The 16781-nt window shown below is 43.6% G+C and overlaps 1 protein-coding gene across 1 annotated transcript in view; it reads left to right on the forward strand.

Moving 5' to 3' along the window:
• Positions 1-16781, forward strand: part of RAPGEF5 (Rap guanine nucleotide exchange factor 5) — a 160773-nt gene that overhangs the window by 81557 nt on the left and 62435 nt on the right. Inside the window, exons 10-11 of the mRNA XM_032109909.1 lie at positions 13489-13592; positions 13929-14017. Coding sequence (XP_031965800.1) covers positions 13489-13592; positions 13929-14017 — 193 coding nt within the window. The remainder of the gene's footprint in view (positions 1-13488; positions 13593-13928; positions 14018-16781) is intronic.

Genomic DNA, 16781 nt, shown 5'->3' on the forward strand with positions numbered 1-16781 from the left:
CTAAAAATGTCCTTCTGTGCCAGTGAAGCCTTACATAGCTAAAAGGAAAAGTGACTGTAGAAAGGAGTTTAAGTAATGTCAGGAGGATGGGGATGCCCGGGAAGCTGCTACCAAATCCCTTCTGCTGCTGCACAAACATAGCCTCCTGCACCGTGGATGTGTGTCCCCACAAAATATCCTTGGTGCAGCACTGTTTTGGTAGGTCAGGTGAGTAGCTAGGTGTAGAGATCATACTTCTCATGTCAAGTAAATGCTCAAGAGCCCAAGTCTCATCCCCCTCTTTGCTGTTTGTTAGCTGGCAGCCAATGCACCAGTACAGACTAAGGGTAGGTGAAGAAACATGCTTTGCACAGGGAGTGTTTCATCTGGAATAAACAGAGGTATAAGACAGAGACAACAGGCTTGTGTTTTCATTTTTTTGTCTTTACTGAGTGGGTAGTTACACTGTAAATTGCACATTCATTACTTACAGTGGAAAAAAATCCTAACATATTTCAGGAACATTAGATTGTGATCACTTGCATTTTTGGGGAGCAGAAGAAAATGTAAGCAACTTCTGCTTAGGGTCATCTAAAAATAAAATTAATTTTATAAAAAACTTAACAGAAACCTAATGTTTTAGATAGGATTTTAAAGACTTTGTCTTTCCCCAACCTATGCCCCCGCCCCCCATTGTTGTCTCTGTGTTTCTGATTACCTCCAATGCCTGTGTTAAAATTCAAGGCATCCTAAGGCACATGTCCTCCTGACCTAGTGCTGTAGTTATGATGATGCATAAAATAAATCATGGCAATTACTGAGGCAGTCTCAAGCACTTAGTAACTCATGCAATTGCTTCTTGAAACATGACTGAACTGAAGAAAGGATCATTAGTTATTTCCCTGGAGTACTTGGATATCGTAACCCTCTCCACAGGGTTCTATTAGGGAGTTAAGACCTGGTCATCTGCTCACACATCTCATTTTATCTTTCTGTTACTCAAATGCTCTGTGATAGACGGTGAATTCCAGACCATGTGTCTTCTTCACACACAGTATCTCCTTATTTATCAAAGTTCAGGCCAAACAGCAAATGGCCAACCATTTGGGAAGGAAAAACTCAGCAATGACAAAGTAAACAGGTTTAAGAAGTCATTTCTGGAAGGACTTATGAGAGAAGGTGAATTTATGAGATATATGACATAAAAATAATTTCCTGAGTAAGCAGAAAGAAGTTGTCTAGATGAGATCTCACAGTTATACATGAAAAGGATGTAGCTGTAGAAAGCTATATAAATTGTTTAAAACTATGATGGTCAGGAAGGAATCAAAGCTAGAAATGGGGGAAGGGAAGCAAGGATCAGAGATACGTGAGAGTTTCAATATTTCTTGGGTGGCATAATAGGTGTTGACAGTGTCTAAGCAGTCTGTACTATGCAGTCTGAAAGTAATGGGATGTGATGAGAGAAAAAGAATGGGATCAGAAGGTATATGTCAGTGGACAATTGCAGCCCTCAGTGAAGCCTTTGTTGACTGAAGAAATCACTGTGCATACAATATGGTATCAGAAGCTGAGAAGTGGCACCCTGGAGTGTGACTCTCTCCCTGTAGGTAACACCAGCTTGCTCAGGAGGTCAAGGAGGAGGAGATATTTTGAGGAAGGTGAAGTGGAGTGACCCAAGGGAGATTATTTGGGAACCTGGTGTCAATGCTGCTCCTCATGGTAAATTTCATGGAAGAGAGAAGGAGCCTTATGAAGGCATGATAGTGGCTGAAGGAGGGCTGGAAAAGGGCAGCAGGGAAGTACAGTGAAAGGCCAGTGTCTGATGGATGAGCTGAGACTTTATGGATGGGACTGTCACAGAGCAACATGGTTTGAGGGGTTGTTCTGAAGACAATTGTCCCCTACCATGGGGAGGAGGGGAGGCCCGCTGAGGCAGAGCTGGTATGTGAGGTGCTGATAATATCAGAGCCCGGCAAAACATGCAGCAGCCTGGTTAAGGGTAGATCAGATGTCCTTGTTTTGGAGGCGGCAGCATCCCTGAGAAGGGTGGAGCACATGGCTGGAGGCGGTAACAGCTCCAGCGCCAGCGCGATGTGCTGCTGCATGTCTGTCAGCCTCCATGCTGGCAGCAAGGTTTTCTTTCTAGTGCTGTTGTGGACGGTCTTCTAATGCAGGGGATACAGAACGAGTTTGAGGTACACTGTCTTTGTAAGGTTTCATGGTCTTGATTGAGGCAAATCCCAGAAAAACATTCAATATTTGATCTTTTTTCCCAGTATTTCTTCCTATTCTAATGATAGATCTGGTTAAGCTTGCCCATGCAAAAATTACACTTTGAATTACTTCTGTCAACTTTTTGTAGAAGAGACAGTGACTATGCCACAGATCTGCGAATGTTCCTCCACAAAGGAACCATTCCCTGTGGAGGAGGTCACACAAGGAGGCAGATGAGTGTTTACTCAAGATGCCTTGCATCTCATTGCAGATACAATGTGATTTACCAGTTGCCACGGTAACAATGCTTTTTTCATTCCATAACTTGAAAAAATGTTGGGGTTGCCCTTGGTAGAACTAACTTACCTCCCTTCTAAAGTTGGGCACGATTGTATTGTCTAGGGAAAGCAGAGAGGAAACTCCCAACATTCCTACTGAAATAAATTTAGAGCATGTAGGCATGTAACAAGCAGCTACATGATTCCATCAGGAACAAAATAAGAGTAAATTAATATATGATTATTTAAAATCACAAAATACGAAGAAATATAAAATGTTGCTTCATAATGTGGTGTCATTATACATTTTTCTGTAATTTGTATTGTTTGTGACACTTCACTTTTCTTCAATACATGGAAACTTAATGAATCATTTTATAGTATTTTACTTTATGTAGGCATGCAAGAAAGCACTTTTCTTCTTTTTCCTTGTCGTAATCCTGCAAAAAAATTTTTTTATTTCTTTATAACTTCCACTTCTGAATTAAAGAGTTGATTGTTAACCTGCTATTTCCCACCTCCCTTATTCTTTTATGTATTCCTTTTGCTAAATGTGGACAACAAACATTGTACCAAAACAACAAAAAAAATGGATCATTTAATTTGCTCCTCTGCATGTAACATTAGAAAAGAGCATTCTATAAGAAGCAGCCTGATTTCTGTAATTTCTATGGTTGACTATTGATATCAGTGAGCATTTTATCCTGCATAATAAATGCAGAATCAAATCTCCTGCTATTAGATGGAAGGAGAGAGTTTTATTTTTCCTTCTAACTCCTTTCTCTTTTTTTTTTTGGCAAATTTATTGCATGCTCTACACATTTCCATCTACTTAGGATCCGTTATCAAGTCTGCGAGTGATTAGTGGCTTATCTATGTTTGAATGATTTAGATTCATGAATTAATTAACAAGAAAAGAACCATTAGAAAGCATTAGTAAAAAGGCTGGTGATTTCAGACTATTTTGGAGAGAATTAGAACTGTCATCCAAACCCAAGAAAATTGTAGCCATTGTGATTCATGCTTTCCTCAAAAGAAATCACTGTATTATGTCTAACTTAGTTGAAAACAACCACCAAACCACAGGATATAAATTCTACTTTATGATGACTGCTGTTGGCCGAGAAGTTAAATGAATTGTTTTGATTTTAAACATTAGCTTGGGATTGTTATTTTTTTTATTCCTTCACTCAATGCTTTTTCGCACTTGCTGTTAAATGTCAGTGCATTTGAGAGAGTTTCATTCTGGAGTTCTTGAGAGTGAGCTTGGGCTTTATATAGTATTCTCAGTTTTAGAGTTTTTCTTAAGCGTTTTATGAGGTCAGAACCAGCTCCTGACCTTTGCTGAGTACTCTTTTGTGGAAAATTAGCTGCATCCTTCTGTGAGCATAATGCTTCAACAAAAAGATATATGCCTTACAGTGATAAGTGTAATGAGCAGCAATAGGCAATTTTTAACCTTCCTAATTTGGAATTGTGGCTTATAATGGCAGTAGGATACATATTTCATTTAATTTTATTTTTATTGGAGTGATGGCGTTGGCAGCATTGAGAGGTATTATGGACATAAGTCAAGAGACAAAGGTTTCTCTAAGAGAGAGTAAGGGGATAAGTGAATTTTTTTAAAAACTATTTTGCTACTTACCTGGTATAAATTGGAGTGGAAGACAAAGAAAGGCATCATCAGTCTTGTCTATTTGCCTTAGAAGTTTTATGTGTTCAGAACTGGTAATTAGAGCAATATAAGGCTGACAGTGTCATATATTTACTGCCATCTCTCTTCCATTCCTTCAGGAGACCTTATTTATTGCTGCTTCCATTATAAAGGTTGTAAGGCTTTTGTATACATGTCCTTACCGAGATGAATATTAGTCTACGTTAATAAATTAAATCCACTAAAGTTAGTGAGCTGTGTTCTGCAGTTCTTATTCTTGAGTGAAAGCTGTATGGGGGCTGCCAGAGAAGTCAAGTTCTAGCCCTGTTAGATGTCAATCAAGTTATTAATTTCCCCTCATATTCCAGTAGTTTCTAGAATTTTGCCCGTTTGATGTTCGGATTATTCTCAAGTATAGTTTCTGTATATCTACACAGTCCATTTTTCTTTCTCTGAGCCATATGGTAATAGTAGTATGTGTTATCAGTCCTAGGGTATCCAGGTTAAGCCTGCAGTCCTCCTTGAAGCCTTGGCACTCCTCCCCCCTTCTTGGCTGAAACATAAGTCCTGCAGTTTTTATATTATTTCCTTCATGCTTTTCACTGCAGCTAAGGCTCGAACCACTGCCACTGACATCACTGGAAGACACTGTTCCAGCATCTTCCAGTGTCTCCCCCAGATAGCTGGGGGATTGAACTGTTGTTTCATCTACATACTCCTATTCTATTCTATTCTATTCTATTCTATTCTATTTGCAAAGGAGATACTCGCATCTGGTCTTTGACTTTTTGTCCTGAAGGAAACTTTACAGTTCTGATTCTGGTGAAAATAATACAGTTGTAAAACTCTCTTGGGGCAGAAATACAAATCAAATTTTCCTGACAATTACCTTGGGACCTGCACCTCCATGCTTGTTGAACACTTGTGTAGCACGGGATGAAGAAGCTCTGCCAGCCTGGGGTGGGCAGTAGGTGCAGGCAGTGGAGGAAGCCTGGCTGGATACTTCCTGTTCAAACTGACGTGTTCTGGCACAGTTTCAGTTGTAGTGAATTCATATTTTTTCAGTGAAAATAAAAGATTGCATTGGGAAATTTCCAACCAGCTCCATACCCCACCACATTAATTGCAAGGCCACTGGAAGGGATGGTTGGCATCTACCCTTTTTGTTCTACAATCATGTTAACTTGCCCTGGTGTGGTTCAGGTTTTTCTACAAATACAGATGCTCTAAGCCTGCAATTCTTCCATATAATGATATTTTTTTCACGTAAATTCTGTCCTGCCAGCTGTGAGAGAATGATAGCAATATTAATACCACCATCACATCTTTTGTCTCTCTTCTCTCGCTTCCCCTTTCTTTTTTCCCATCTGCTTTTGTATGGTTGCAGAGAGAAGATCTCCTCAGTTGTCCTTGCCAAGGCAGCAGCTCTCTGTCAGGCTGTCAGACTCCCCCACTACTAGCTATGAAGAGAGTGTGCTCCGAGAAAGGGGAAACTGAAATGCATAGCCTTCAGTTGTTGAGAGAAGACATTTCTCATTAACCGACAGAGACCTGTGGAGTGTTAAGGTTATGATAACATTACTTCGGTGGTTGTGACACCAGTAATGATTTTTTTTTCAATTATTTTAGAAAGTGTGCCCTTTTTCCTGTCTTAGAGATTTTGCTTCATTTCATTAAAGCCCAATCCTTAAAGTGTTCTCACTTTAAATATATTCGGAGGAAATTGGGGGCCAGTCAGGGGTATGGACAATTTGGTCTCCATTTAGGACATTTCTTGCAGTTAACCTGCTATGACGTGACCAAACAGTGTGCCTGCAGCTGTACTGGAGCTCAGCACCATCAAAGTGTGCCACAAGGAAGTGTACACCAGAATTCCTGTTTGAGTCATGGATTTTATGCTTCTGTTATTTTCCAAAGAAAATTAAGGGTATTTTTCTTCTTAACTGTGAATTTTCTGGTGGTTGGACTTGATCTTAAAGGTCTTTTCAACATAAACAATTCTGTGATTCTATGAAAAGCTGCATGAGGTTCCTCTTTTTTTCACTTCTTTTGCCTTTCTTTAACTACACAAACTTTTTTGATATTTTTAAGTAGCCTGCACAAGGAACCCCCACCCTGCTTGTAGCAGGACCACTGCTTGGGAATATCATGCAACTGAGCTTTTTTTTTTCCCAAGGACCTAACTGCAGCCCTTTGGCTCACGTAAGGACTTGCATTTAGCAGCACCCTATTCCCATGAGCGGTTTCTTTCTTCTTAGTAATAGAGAAAGCAGAAATAATCCTACTCTCAGCAGTTTTGGGATTACAGGAAAAAATTGTGTTCCTTGATATATGACTGTGTAGGGATATTAATCTTTTCCCTGATGCCTGTTGTCTGTCATCTCTGTCTTACCAGCACTGTCCTTTTGACCCCTCTACAAGGATAACTTGTTATTAACATTGCCTTTGCTGCGGATGCTCAGTAATGCAGATGACAGCACCAACAGTTTTTCTAAAAGGGCTTGTTCTGTGCATTATCAAACACAGTATTCAAAACTGGCTTCAGAACAAAGGATTTTGATTTTTTTTTCCCATGTTGTGGCTCATGCCCATTTTATCACCATTTGTGTAGTTGATAAATTCAGAGGAGGTTGTGTTGAGCCGAATGTTGTGTTTGTGCATCTGTGAGACTGATAGCTCAGTGTGAGACCACTAGGAAGTTTTGGCACAATGGCTGTGTGCTTTTTCCTGAAGGGAGGTTGTGGTCAAAAATTTAGAGTGTTTTATGGTTTTACAGACTGGTCAGAAGTCACTGAGAGCCAAAACAAAATCACTGTGTGAGGCATTTTAATGTCATTAGTCGATTTCTACCAGTGTACTGTGATTAGCCCATGTTTATGAAAGGCTTTAACAACTGCATAGGAAAAAAAATATGAGAGTACAGAGAACTGGAGAAAAGATCATGACATCAGAAAAAATAATAAAATGCAATATGTATATCCTATGAGCTGTATTTTGTAGTGAAATGAAATAACACAGCCTTTTTTAACTTTTTTTTTTTTTGATACTTAAGAATTGCCATATGACAAACTGCTGTTGACGGTCCTCAGTCCTGTAAGGTAATTTTTCCCTTAAAATTTGGAAAAAAGTGGTGATCTTGCAACTACAAAACAGTCAGTCCCATTGAAAACATTTCATTTTTTGATATTTTAAATTGAGGTAGAGTAGTTACTATTTTTTATTTTTGTATTTCTAAAATAAAGAGAGGGTAACTACTGCAGAAAATATACTGTCTCCTCCTTGCACAGTGGGGTTAAGCTGTGCTGGTGACTTTGAAAGCCTTTCTCCTGTTGTAGTTGAAAGTGAATCAAACATCTTAATACAGATTTTGATCTCTCTTGAAACTCTGGGAAATGCAGTAGCATATTTTGAGACGGATTATCCACAGAGATCAGAGATATTGTCATCCACCTTCATGTTAATTGTGGTTTGTTCACTTCCATTTTCTTGTTAAATGAAGAGGAATAGCCTGCAAAGAATGGAGTAATTTCTATACATGTTTGTATTTTGGTGACTGTAGGTCTAATTTTGCAGTTTCCACAATAACAGATTCCAGGGAAGAATACAGTGAAGTGTAAGAAGGTGATTATCTTTAGTCTTGATAGAAGCTGTCTGAAAGTGTATCTTAAAGCTGTTAATAGAATGTGTTTCATTGTAGTTTTTTTTTTTTTTTAACTTTCTTTTATGTTTGCAGTATAAATGTGCTCATATTTTAAAACCAGGACTCACCTCATTGTCTATTACTAGCACTAGCGAATGTCTCACACTGTAAGATTTCATTTTCCATTGCTTCTAGGAGCTGTTGCATCTTATCTGTTTATTCTGAAAGGTGTCTGCCTCAGCCTATGCAATTTTACATGAAATATGCAGCCAGCATGGTTCAGAAGCAGCTAAGAGTGAAGTTAGGGGTCAATACTGTTTTGCTATGTTAAAAAAAAAAAATTAAAAAATTTGGCAGTAGTTCTCTGAAAAGCTCCTATGCCCTTATTCTTTTGAAGTGAGATCTGAAATCCCTTTGGGGTTTTTTTGCCATCTGCATAAATATTCACCCAAATCTGACCTGAGTTAGAGGCCAAAAAATGCAGTTTGTACAAGCTCTGTAAAGAGTTCCTAGAGCTCTGCTGGTTAATATTTGAAGGCTCTGGAAGCACTGAGCATGCTTCAGCCTGAGCTGCGAAGGGTTTTCTGTACAGCTGCAGCTCCTGGCTGTTACAACCAGAATGTGCTTGTAGGATGTAATGAGCCAGGATGGAGATTTAACTCTGTCACTTTTGGTGTGTCCAACCTAGTTCTCAGTGGGCAGGTTTGGGGACCTCAGTGCCACACTGCAGAGGCAGGTGCTTCCAGCCTTTGCAATGGATACAGAAGGGTCCCAACAGACAAAGGTCTTTTGTCTTAGCTTGGACCCAGTCTCAAAGTGAAGTCTCAACACATGCTGAAAAAGGAAAAGATGTAGAGATGGAGCAGAACAAAGTTTAAAAGAAATTAAAAAAAAAAAAACCAACAAAAATAGAGTGTTTTATTCAAAGGAACTACATTAGATAATACAAAGAATACCAGTCAGTGTTTCTCAGTTTTTGGACTTGACTATTCTGTCTTTTTCATGTTCTTGTAATTCTTCTTTTGCATGGATAATATGCACCAGAGATATTATAATATCCAAGCAAAAGGACACCTGCCCAGCAAAACAATCAGTCTTTGGAAATGAGGATCTTGTTATTTCATGGGTTTTGTCAGGCTCTGTCACCAATTTGAGCACTTTCCCTGCATAGCAGTGGGAGCTTCTCTACACGTGTTCATCTGAGCCCACTTCCCGACTCTGCTCTTGTGTTTCACACTGCTTCCATGGATATATTCCTGTGTGCACAGGGAAGCTCCTTACATTCATTGAGGGGAGCGGTCTCCTCTTCAGAACACGAACAGCCCTGGGAATCCTCTACGTATGCCTTTTTCCGTACCTCTCAAGGGCATGACCTGGCACCAGCATCAAAAGACATACAGGCAGAAGTGATTGACATTATCTGATTGTGTTGAGTCAGTTTTATGAAATTATGCTGTGAAAACAAAATGTTCCTGCCCTCCATAACTTCTAGAAGAGGCAATTTCTTTGTTATTTAACGTGATTTTGAAGCAGATAGCCTGTGTAAAGTTTGCTTTGTTGCATGTTGCCCAAAGAAGATTCTCTTTGCCTTTGCTTGGTTGGTTGGCAGCAAGAAAATCTGTCTGTGCACTGGATTTTCCACGCTCCATTAAGTTTATAGGTGCCTTATAGGTTATCTCCTAGCTCCTGTATTACTTTTTTACCCACTGAAACCGGCAGTGTGTAAATATGTCTGGATCTGGTATTGGCTGGGGTAGCTCTGTGTCTGATCCCCCTTAAAAAAAAAAAACAGGTGAAGAGGTGTTGGACAAAAGTACTGTCATTGGGAAAAGCATAGTTTGCACCGCTGGTTAGGGATCTTCCAACCTAACAGGCACTTCAGTAGTGGGTAACATAGACAGAAATTAATCTTTGCGCAGTTGTCCTGTCCTGGAGAAATTATGTGAAAATGGATTTTCTTTTCAGTGAAGCAGGCTTCTGAATATACTGTCTGTTGCAGAGCATAGTGGTTTTTTTCTGTTAGAAAGCTGCTGGAAAGTAGAACAGCTTTTAAATGCTATTTCTAGCAGTGGAGGTTTCTCACAGGAAGAGAGGAGGCAGTGCATTCTGGGTGTTGGATCCTCTTTTAATTAATTAAAAGCCCCAGCCCAGGAATTCAAGGAACACAGAAAAATCCCTGATACCAGAGTTACCAATTGCTTTGGCCAGAGATTGGGTTCTTCCCTGCCAATTGCAAATAACCCAGAAACCTAATGTCTCCTACAAGGAAGCCAGCCCACTGTAGCTGTTTTCAACACTGCCATACGTACCTCTGCTTCCTTCTGCCTCTGTGCTAATTTAGGGGGTCATATTCCTGCTCATGCAAAGTGTAGCTCACAAGTTGAGGCTCGCTAAGCAAGGACTTCCAGCTGTTTCATTCCTATAAGCATATAAATATTTATACCACCCCAGGGTTCCTTTCATGCTGAAAATAAAGGTAGCACTTGTCTGCTGTTAAAATATATTACCCGGGAGATAAATGGCTTACCTCAGTATTAGGAAGATGGATGAGAGGAGTGGAAAATTGGCTATAATATTGGTTGGAAGATCCACTGAGTCCAGAGAATGTTGCTGTTTACTTGAAACTCCTGCTGGGAACTGACATTGAGGTTGATAGTGCTGTGTTTAGCTATCAAGAGATGATTAATTAAAAGCTGTAATAAATGTGAAATATAGTGGTTGACAGATGCAGAGCTAGCTAAATTTCCTAGGAATGGGTAATGTGCACCACAGATTGATTATAACACCCAAACAGGATGTGAATGGTACTTTTGAAGGGACAGATTAGACAGGGAGCATGCATAAGGCCACATGTAAAGTGGGATGGCAGTTTACCTCCGTGGCATTTTGTTGTTCTACCCTTTCCTGTCCCACCTCAAGTCCAAATGTATTCTGATCAAGGCTGCTGGGAGTAATTTCCTACCCACTGCACTGGAGCAAAGTAAATATCAGATAGGCAGCATGGAGGGCTCCAAGCCCAGGTGCCGGTGTAGCATCACCCAAGCAAACTGGGATTCTGTGGTGGCCTCTCTGGCCCAGTTCTTCTACCTGGCCATAAAATGAGAGATGGTAATGCTGTGCCGCTGTGCCCCTGCACGGCCGGCGCAGGTTGCAAGGGCTGTGTGAAGGTCTGGAAAAGTGCTGGGAGGCTTCGTTTTTAACTGGAAGTGTGATGAGAACGTCTCTTGAGTCAGTCTGCTGACTTTCAGGGACTCGGCTAGGATGCTGCCTTGCCCTTCAGTACACGCTGCTGTCACTTGGGGGCCCCTTGCATCCTCCTTCTCATCTGCCGCTGGATTTAGATGGAGCATGCTGAGAGCAGCCCGGTTTTCTTCCAGCAAAAATTATTTCACGGACCATTCCAGATTCTGATAAATGAAGCGTGCCTTGATGTCATTTTAGAGTAATATCTGTATTGAAATCGGAACTTGTGAAAATATGTAGGACTTGCCTTTGTGCTTTGCTTTGTTCAGGTTAATTGTTGTGGCTTGTTGTATGATTAAAGGGCCTGACTGAACACAAAAATATGTCATGTATAAGTGGAGGTTTAATGAAATCATAATCCTTCCCTTAAAGTGAGATTATTTTTGATATAAGATAGAAAAATAAAGAAATTCTCTACTCCTCTCCTTTTCTGGGGGAAATATTTATTATAGGTAATGGAAATCCAAATTGAAACCAATTGGCCTGAGTTTTGCCCAATTTTTGTCTTTCCTGATAAAATAGATTGATTTTTCTCTTCCTTGGAATTGGTAAAGAGGCGAGGACAAGAGGAAGAGCCTTATGAAAATCTTACCATTGGGGCACTTTATGCTGTAAATTTGCAAACACCTACTCCAAAGGTTTTTTGAAAATATTTCTGCCTAGTGAGATGCTGAAGGGGAAACACCGTCTTCCACACCAACCATTGTTAATGTCCTTTCAGTGTGAGAGAGCTTTCGCCCTCCCAGTGCTCCCCGTTGACTTGCTGCCAGCTGCTCATGTATGTAATGTATATGGGTGTGCTTAAAATCCATTCCCATCTATGAGGAAATAGATGGCTTGTACAAATACAGCACCATACATCACATACATTCTCCATATGTGCTGCAGTTTGTAATGTCAGTGAGCACAGGGAAATGGGGATCCAGGGCTATTTTAGAGGATGGAAATGCCAGAGAAGAGGCAGAGAAATTGAGCGATTTATTTGCTTGGATAAATCTCCCTTTTACTGAATTGCTTTGATGCTATGCCTGTTTCTTGTTCTTCCTCTCCTTCTCTTTTGCTGTTTCTTTCATTGCAGTTTTTCAAATATGTAGGCAACAAAAAACCATGTCCAGTGAAATGGAAGATTACAATTATGCATCAGTATTCCTGTAACGCGGCTGCTCAGTAATGTCTCCTGGGAATGTTACAATGAATATCTGACATTAATTGGCTCAGTACCTGTATGTCTGACCTTGCAGAAATTTAATAGATCAATTCTGCATGTTTTTTAGTGATAAAGAAAACTTCTTCAGGGCAGGGGCTGCATCTTTGGGCATGCCTGCACCACAGTGACAACCAGAAGTAGCAGTCAGATTCACTGGGTCTTAAAGTAAGAAATAATATAAAGAGGAATCAAAAAATGGTTTCTCTCCCTTGTTTTGCCAAGGTAGCTTTGTTCCTCAGCAATTTTTAACCCACTCAAAGTTTTTCTCACTGCTGGATGCTGTACACTTGATGCACAAATGCTGTTTTCTTTGAGTAGTACATGTATGGCCCTCATACATGTGTTTGACATACTGAGCAACACAACTAAACCAGGTCAGAATTAAAGGAACAGCACCTACTAGATGTACTTGCATTGACACAGCCGCCTCTTTTGTGTCGCTTACTCTCCGGTGACTGAATCTGCCAGGAGGATCTCGCAGGGGGCTGCGCGCCGCTCTTCGGCAGCCGCTGTGTTTCAATGCACCCTGCTCAGTCAGCAGCAAGCCCTCGTCTCCCGCACTGCTCAGTCAGCTGGCTTTGGCTGCGCTGGGGAAGCGGGCTGCGTGTGCACAAATGGATGATGGTTCAGCTCCCTTCAGTTTCAGGGAGCAGGGAGGGAGAAAGTCGGTGTCCAAACCGCAGCTTAGCCAAGATTCACACACACGGCGGTCACTGGGCTGAACTTTCGGGGGGGTGGGGGGGGTGTGGTGTTTGTTTGCCAAGTTAAAAAGTTGTTGAAAAGAAGCGAGATCCGTACACGGAATATTTTAGGAGATGCTCAGAGGCACACATTGCATGCCCGCCCCACTGCTCTTATTGCCTTTACTGAAGTACAGGAGAGAAGCTTTACAGAAGGTGTATTCTGCCTCTGTATTAGTGGCGTGCTCGGGAGCACTTGCCGCTTTCAGACTATTGTTACCTGTCCCCTGCTTTGTTTGACTGTCTGGGAATTAAGCAAGCTATCACCTTGGGGACACGGAAACCCGCATATTCAAAGCCTCCCTCCCACTGGCTTCTGTGAATTAAAATCCAGCACACGGAGCCCAGTGCCGCTCACAAAGGGGAGCCCGTTCCGCCTCCCTGTCCCGGGGTGCAAAGAGCCCCCTCCCCAGTTTAGGCCTCCGGCAGCGGCCCCCCGGGCGGCGGCCGCGGCGGGACGGCAGCCGCAGCCCCGACCCCGGCGGGCACTGACCGCGCTCTCTCTGTCCCTCTCCCCCTGCGCGCGGAAGGTGGACGATGGAGGCGGCGGCGAGCGGGCGCGGGAGGCGGCCGGCGCGGCGCTGGTGCTGCGGAAGGTGTGGTCACGCAGCCCGGCCCCCGAGCGGCGCGGGAGGTAAGGCTTCCGCGGCTCCGGGCGTGCGGGGCTGGGCCGGCCGGGCCGGGCTCGGCGGCGGCGGGCGGGGCGGCGGCCCGCGGCCCCCGGCAGGGCGATGGCCCCCGCGGGGGGAGCTTAGGGCCGGGCGGCGGCGCGCAGGGAGCGGGGCGCCATGGGCAGCGGCAGGGTGCGGGTGCCCGAGGCGCTGGCGGGCCGCGGCGGGGAGCGGCCGCTGCCCACCTTCGACGTGCCTTACTTCAAGTACATCGACGAGGAGGACGAGGAGGATGAGTGGAGCAGCCGCTCGCAGTCCTCCACCGAGGATGACTCCGGGGACTCTCTGCTTTCCGACAGATACGTGGTCGTGTCGGGGACGCCGGAGAAGATTTTGGAGCATCTCCTCAGCGACCTGCACCTGGAAGCCGCCCAGGACAAAGAGACGGGTAAGGAGCGAGCCTGGCGGGGAGGCGGCGGCGGCCGGGAATGGAGCAGAGGTGCCGGTCCCGGTGCCGGCAGAGCGGGGCGGCGCGGGGATCGCTCCCGGGCACCCGTGGCCGAAAGCCGCTGCCAGCCGGGCGTGCAGCCGGGGCGATGCGGGGAGGAACCCCCGAGTGCGGCGCGGCAGCCGGGAGGTGTCGGAGCGGCACCGGCCCCGGGGCGGGAGCGCCGGCGGTACCGGAGCCGCTCGGCAGCAACTTGAGCCGGTTTACCGTGGCTTTGGCTGCCGCCGGGGTAGCGCAGGCTGCGGCGGGCTTTGTACAGCACCGTCTCTGTGCAGCCAGGGCTGCCATCCTCCGTAGCCTGCAGCTGTTCCTGTGTCTATCCGGATGCTTGCAATACACCTCACCTCCTGGCCAGCTACTCGTTTTGCCACCACCCCAGTACTTTGGCACGTCTCTTTCATAAAAATGGCTTATAAATTTCCTCATAGCCCAGGGCACAGCATATCGCCCAGTGCTCTACTTGTGTGTCTTCAACCAGAGACATTTTATTCCCGCCTAGAGCAATTTTATATGAATTGGGCTACTTGACATGCAGTTTAATTTTCAGCTGGATCTCTTGGCTACATGCACAGCTTGGTGTCACCAAGCGCTCATGGAGTAGTTTATCAGAAGTGCCTGTAACCTGCAATTCACAGATAGTTTTAATGGAAGTGGCCAGGCTGGTGAGACTTTCGGAGTCCTGAAGAGGAGGGTAGGTGGCTGCCAATGTCACTGTGCATTTGGTCATCCCCAATAGGGTTAAAATGTGTACTCCTGATGCCTGTATATATCTTTCTCTACAAATGAGATTACTGGGAATAAACACACTTTAATCCTTTTAAATGTCTGGAAATATAAATAACATCTGTGATTCCCAGAGGAATGTCTCAGAATAAGGCATTAGTTTAATGTGGGACAATAGGCATATTCCTAGTGCTGATGTGCCAATGCCCCAAAGAAACACATAGAGTGTCTGCCAGTGATATTATTACAGTGCTCCTAGTGCTGCTTTTGTCTGCCTAGACATTAATATTTAGTGCAGAGAGAGGCTGTGGTTGTTTTCCTTCCACAGATGCACTAGGCTAGCTATGGGTGTAATTTACTTGAACCAGCTCTTAGGCAGTGTAGTGAGAATCCTTCCCTGGCCTTTTAAGGTCAAATATTGGATCCAGAATAAGTTTTCCCATTAATGTTTATCACGCACAGATTGGGGAACATCAGCTGCCAGTCTTTATAGTCTGTTTCATCTTATTTTATAAGCTTGCAATCTTGCTGGAAAACAATTATATTTTCACTAGTGATATGCATTATATTTTGGTGTTTGTAAATGCAAAGCACTCCTTACTTAAAGCATTAGATGCTGTATACATCCTCCCATGTATTACCTTTTTTTTTCTCCCTCTTTGCTCTCTCTCCCTCAGATCACAGAGAGGCTGTTCCTAAGCCCGGTCTTTTTGTTATACAGAGGGGGTGGTAAACTGTCCTCAAAGCCAGTGTTAAACCACTACTTGCTTGGTTGTTAGCAGATGGTAAAGTATTTAAAGGTTGATTAGCTTCCCCTCACCTCTGCCTTATCCTAACTCGTTTAGAAAGAAACAATTAGGCTCTGCCCTGTAGCCAGGGTAAACTGGATCCCAGGAACAGAACAAAGTGACTGCGCCTTCGGTTTTTTGCCATCACAAAGGTGCATGCTAAACCTTGCCCAGCAGCCCTCCACTCCCTCAAGGGCAGTTCCCCAGATACCATTTTCTTCTGACTTTATTAATCTGGAAATACAGAACTTCATCAAAATGAAAGACTTTAGGAGTTATGTTTCCCAGTGGTTTATGAGGGGGATGCCCCATAATGGTTTTTACCAGCTTGTTTTGCAGACTCAGTTGCCTTTGGCATGAGGAAGTATGGGATGTTGACTGTGCATATGTACAGCTTTGTGTGTGTACCTGAAGGCATCCTTCTGCCGTTTGGGTGCTTGGATTTGCTGGGTTTTGTGTATTTTTCTAGTTCAAATCTGGCCCATCTCAGAGAATGATTGAGTTGTGGAGCCCTGCAGGCTTGTGTTTTAGCAGGCATACCTTCGCAGAACATAAAAGGATGATGTTGTTGTACCCAGCTGCTGCTCGTGCTGTCTGTTTGCCAGTTCCAGGATGACTTCTGTGGCCTCTTGCTTTCCCTGCAGCCCCCAATGCAGTTTCCTTGTTTGTGTCTGTAAAGAACACGAGAAAGGGCTGTTCTTACATTTGTTGGTTCCTGGGGGGCTGTTGTTCTGTTTGACCCTTTGCACTGCTTCCCAAGGAGGGATGCTCTGCGTGTTTTCATTCCCACCCTTCGTATACCAAATCATAACTCCAGCCCTCTATGGTTGTTAACAAAAAAATCCACCATCCTGGGGCTGGTGTGGTCATGGAACACCACCTTTGATAAACACCAACGTGGCTGAATGATGCGCCATGGATTACTCCCAGCCATCCTCCATTTTCTAGCCCAAGCCAGCAGATACTGCTTGCACCTGGGAGCATAAAGCACATTTTGGGGCTGGTCTGGAAAACATTTTCCTGGGGTCCAGCCTGGTCTCCAAGGCTTCCTTCAGCTGCTGCTAAACCTGCAGCAAGACACCTTAAGCACTCAGTTTAATAAACTGTGCTATAATAAAGAGGTGGGGACCCAACCTGAGGAGTTATCCCAGTACCTGTGACATAAAAGAGCACTGTTTTAGCAGCTGAGGATA

This window comes from Corvus moneduloides, chromosome 1, assembly GCF_009650955.1.
Source record: "Corvus moneduloides isolate bCorMon1 chromosome 1, bCorMon1.pri, whole genome shotgun sequence".
Classification (NCBI taxonomy): Eukaryota; Metazoa; Chordata; class Aves; order Passeriformes; family Corvidae; genus Corvus; species Corvus moneduloides.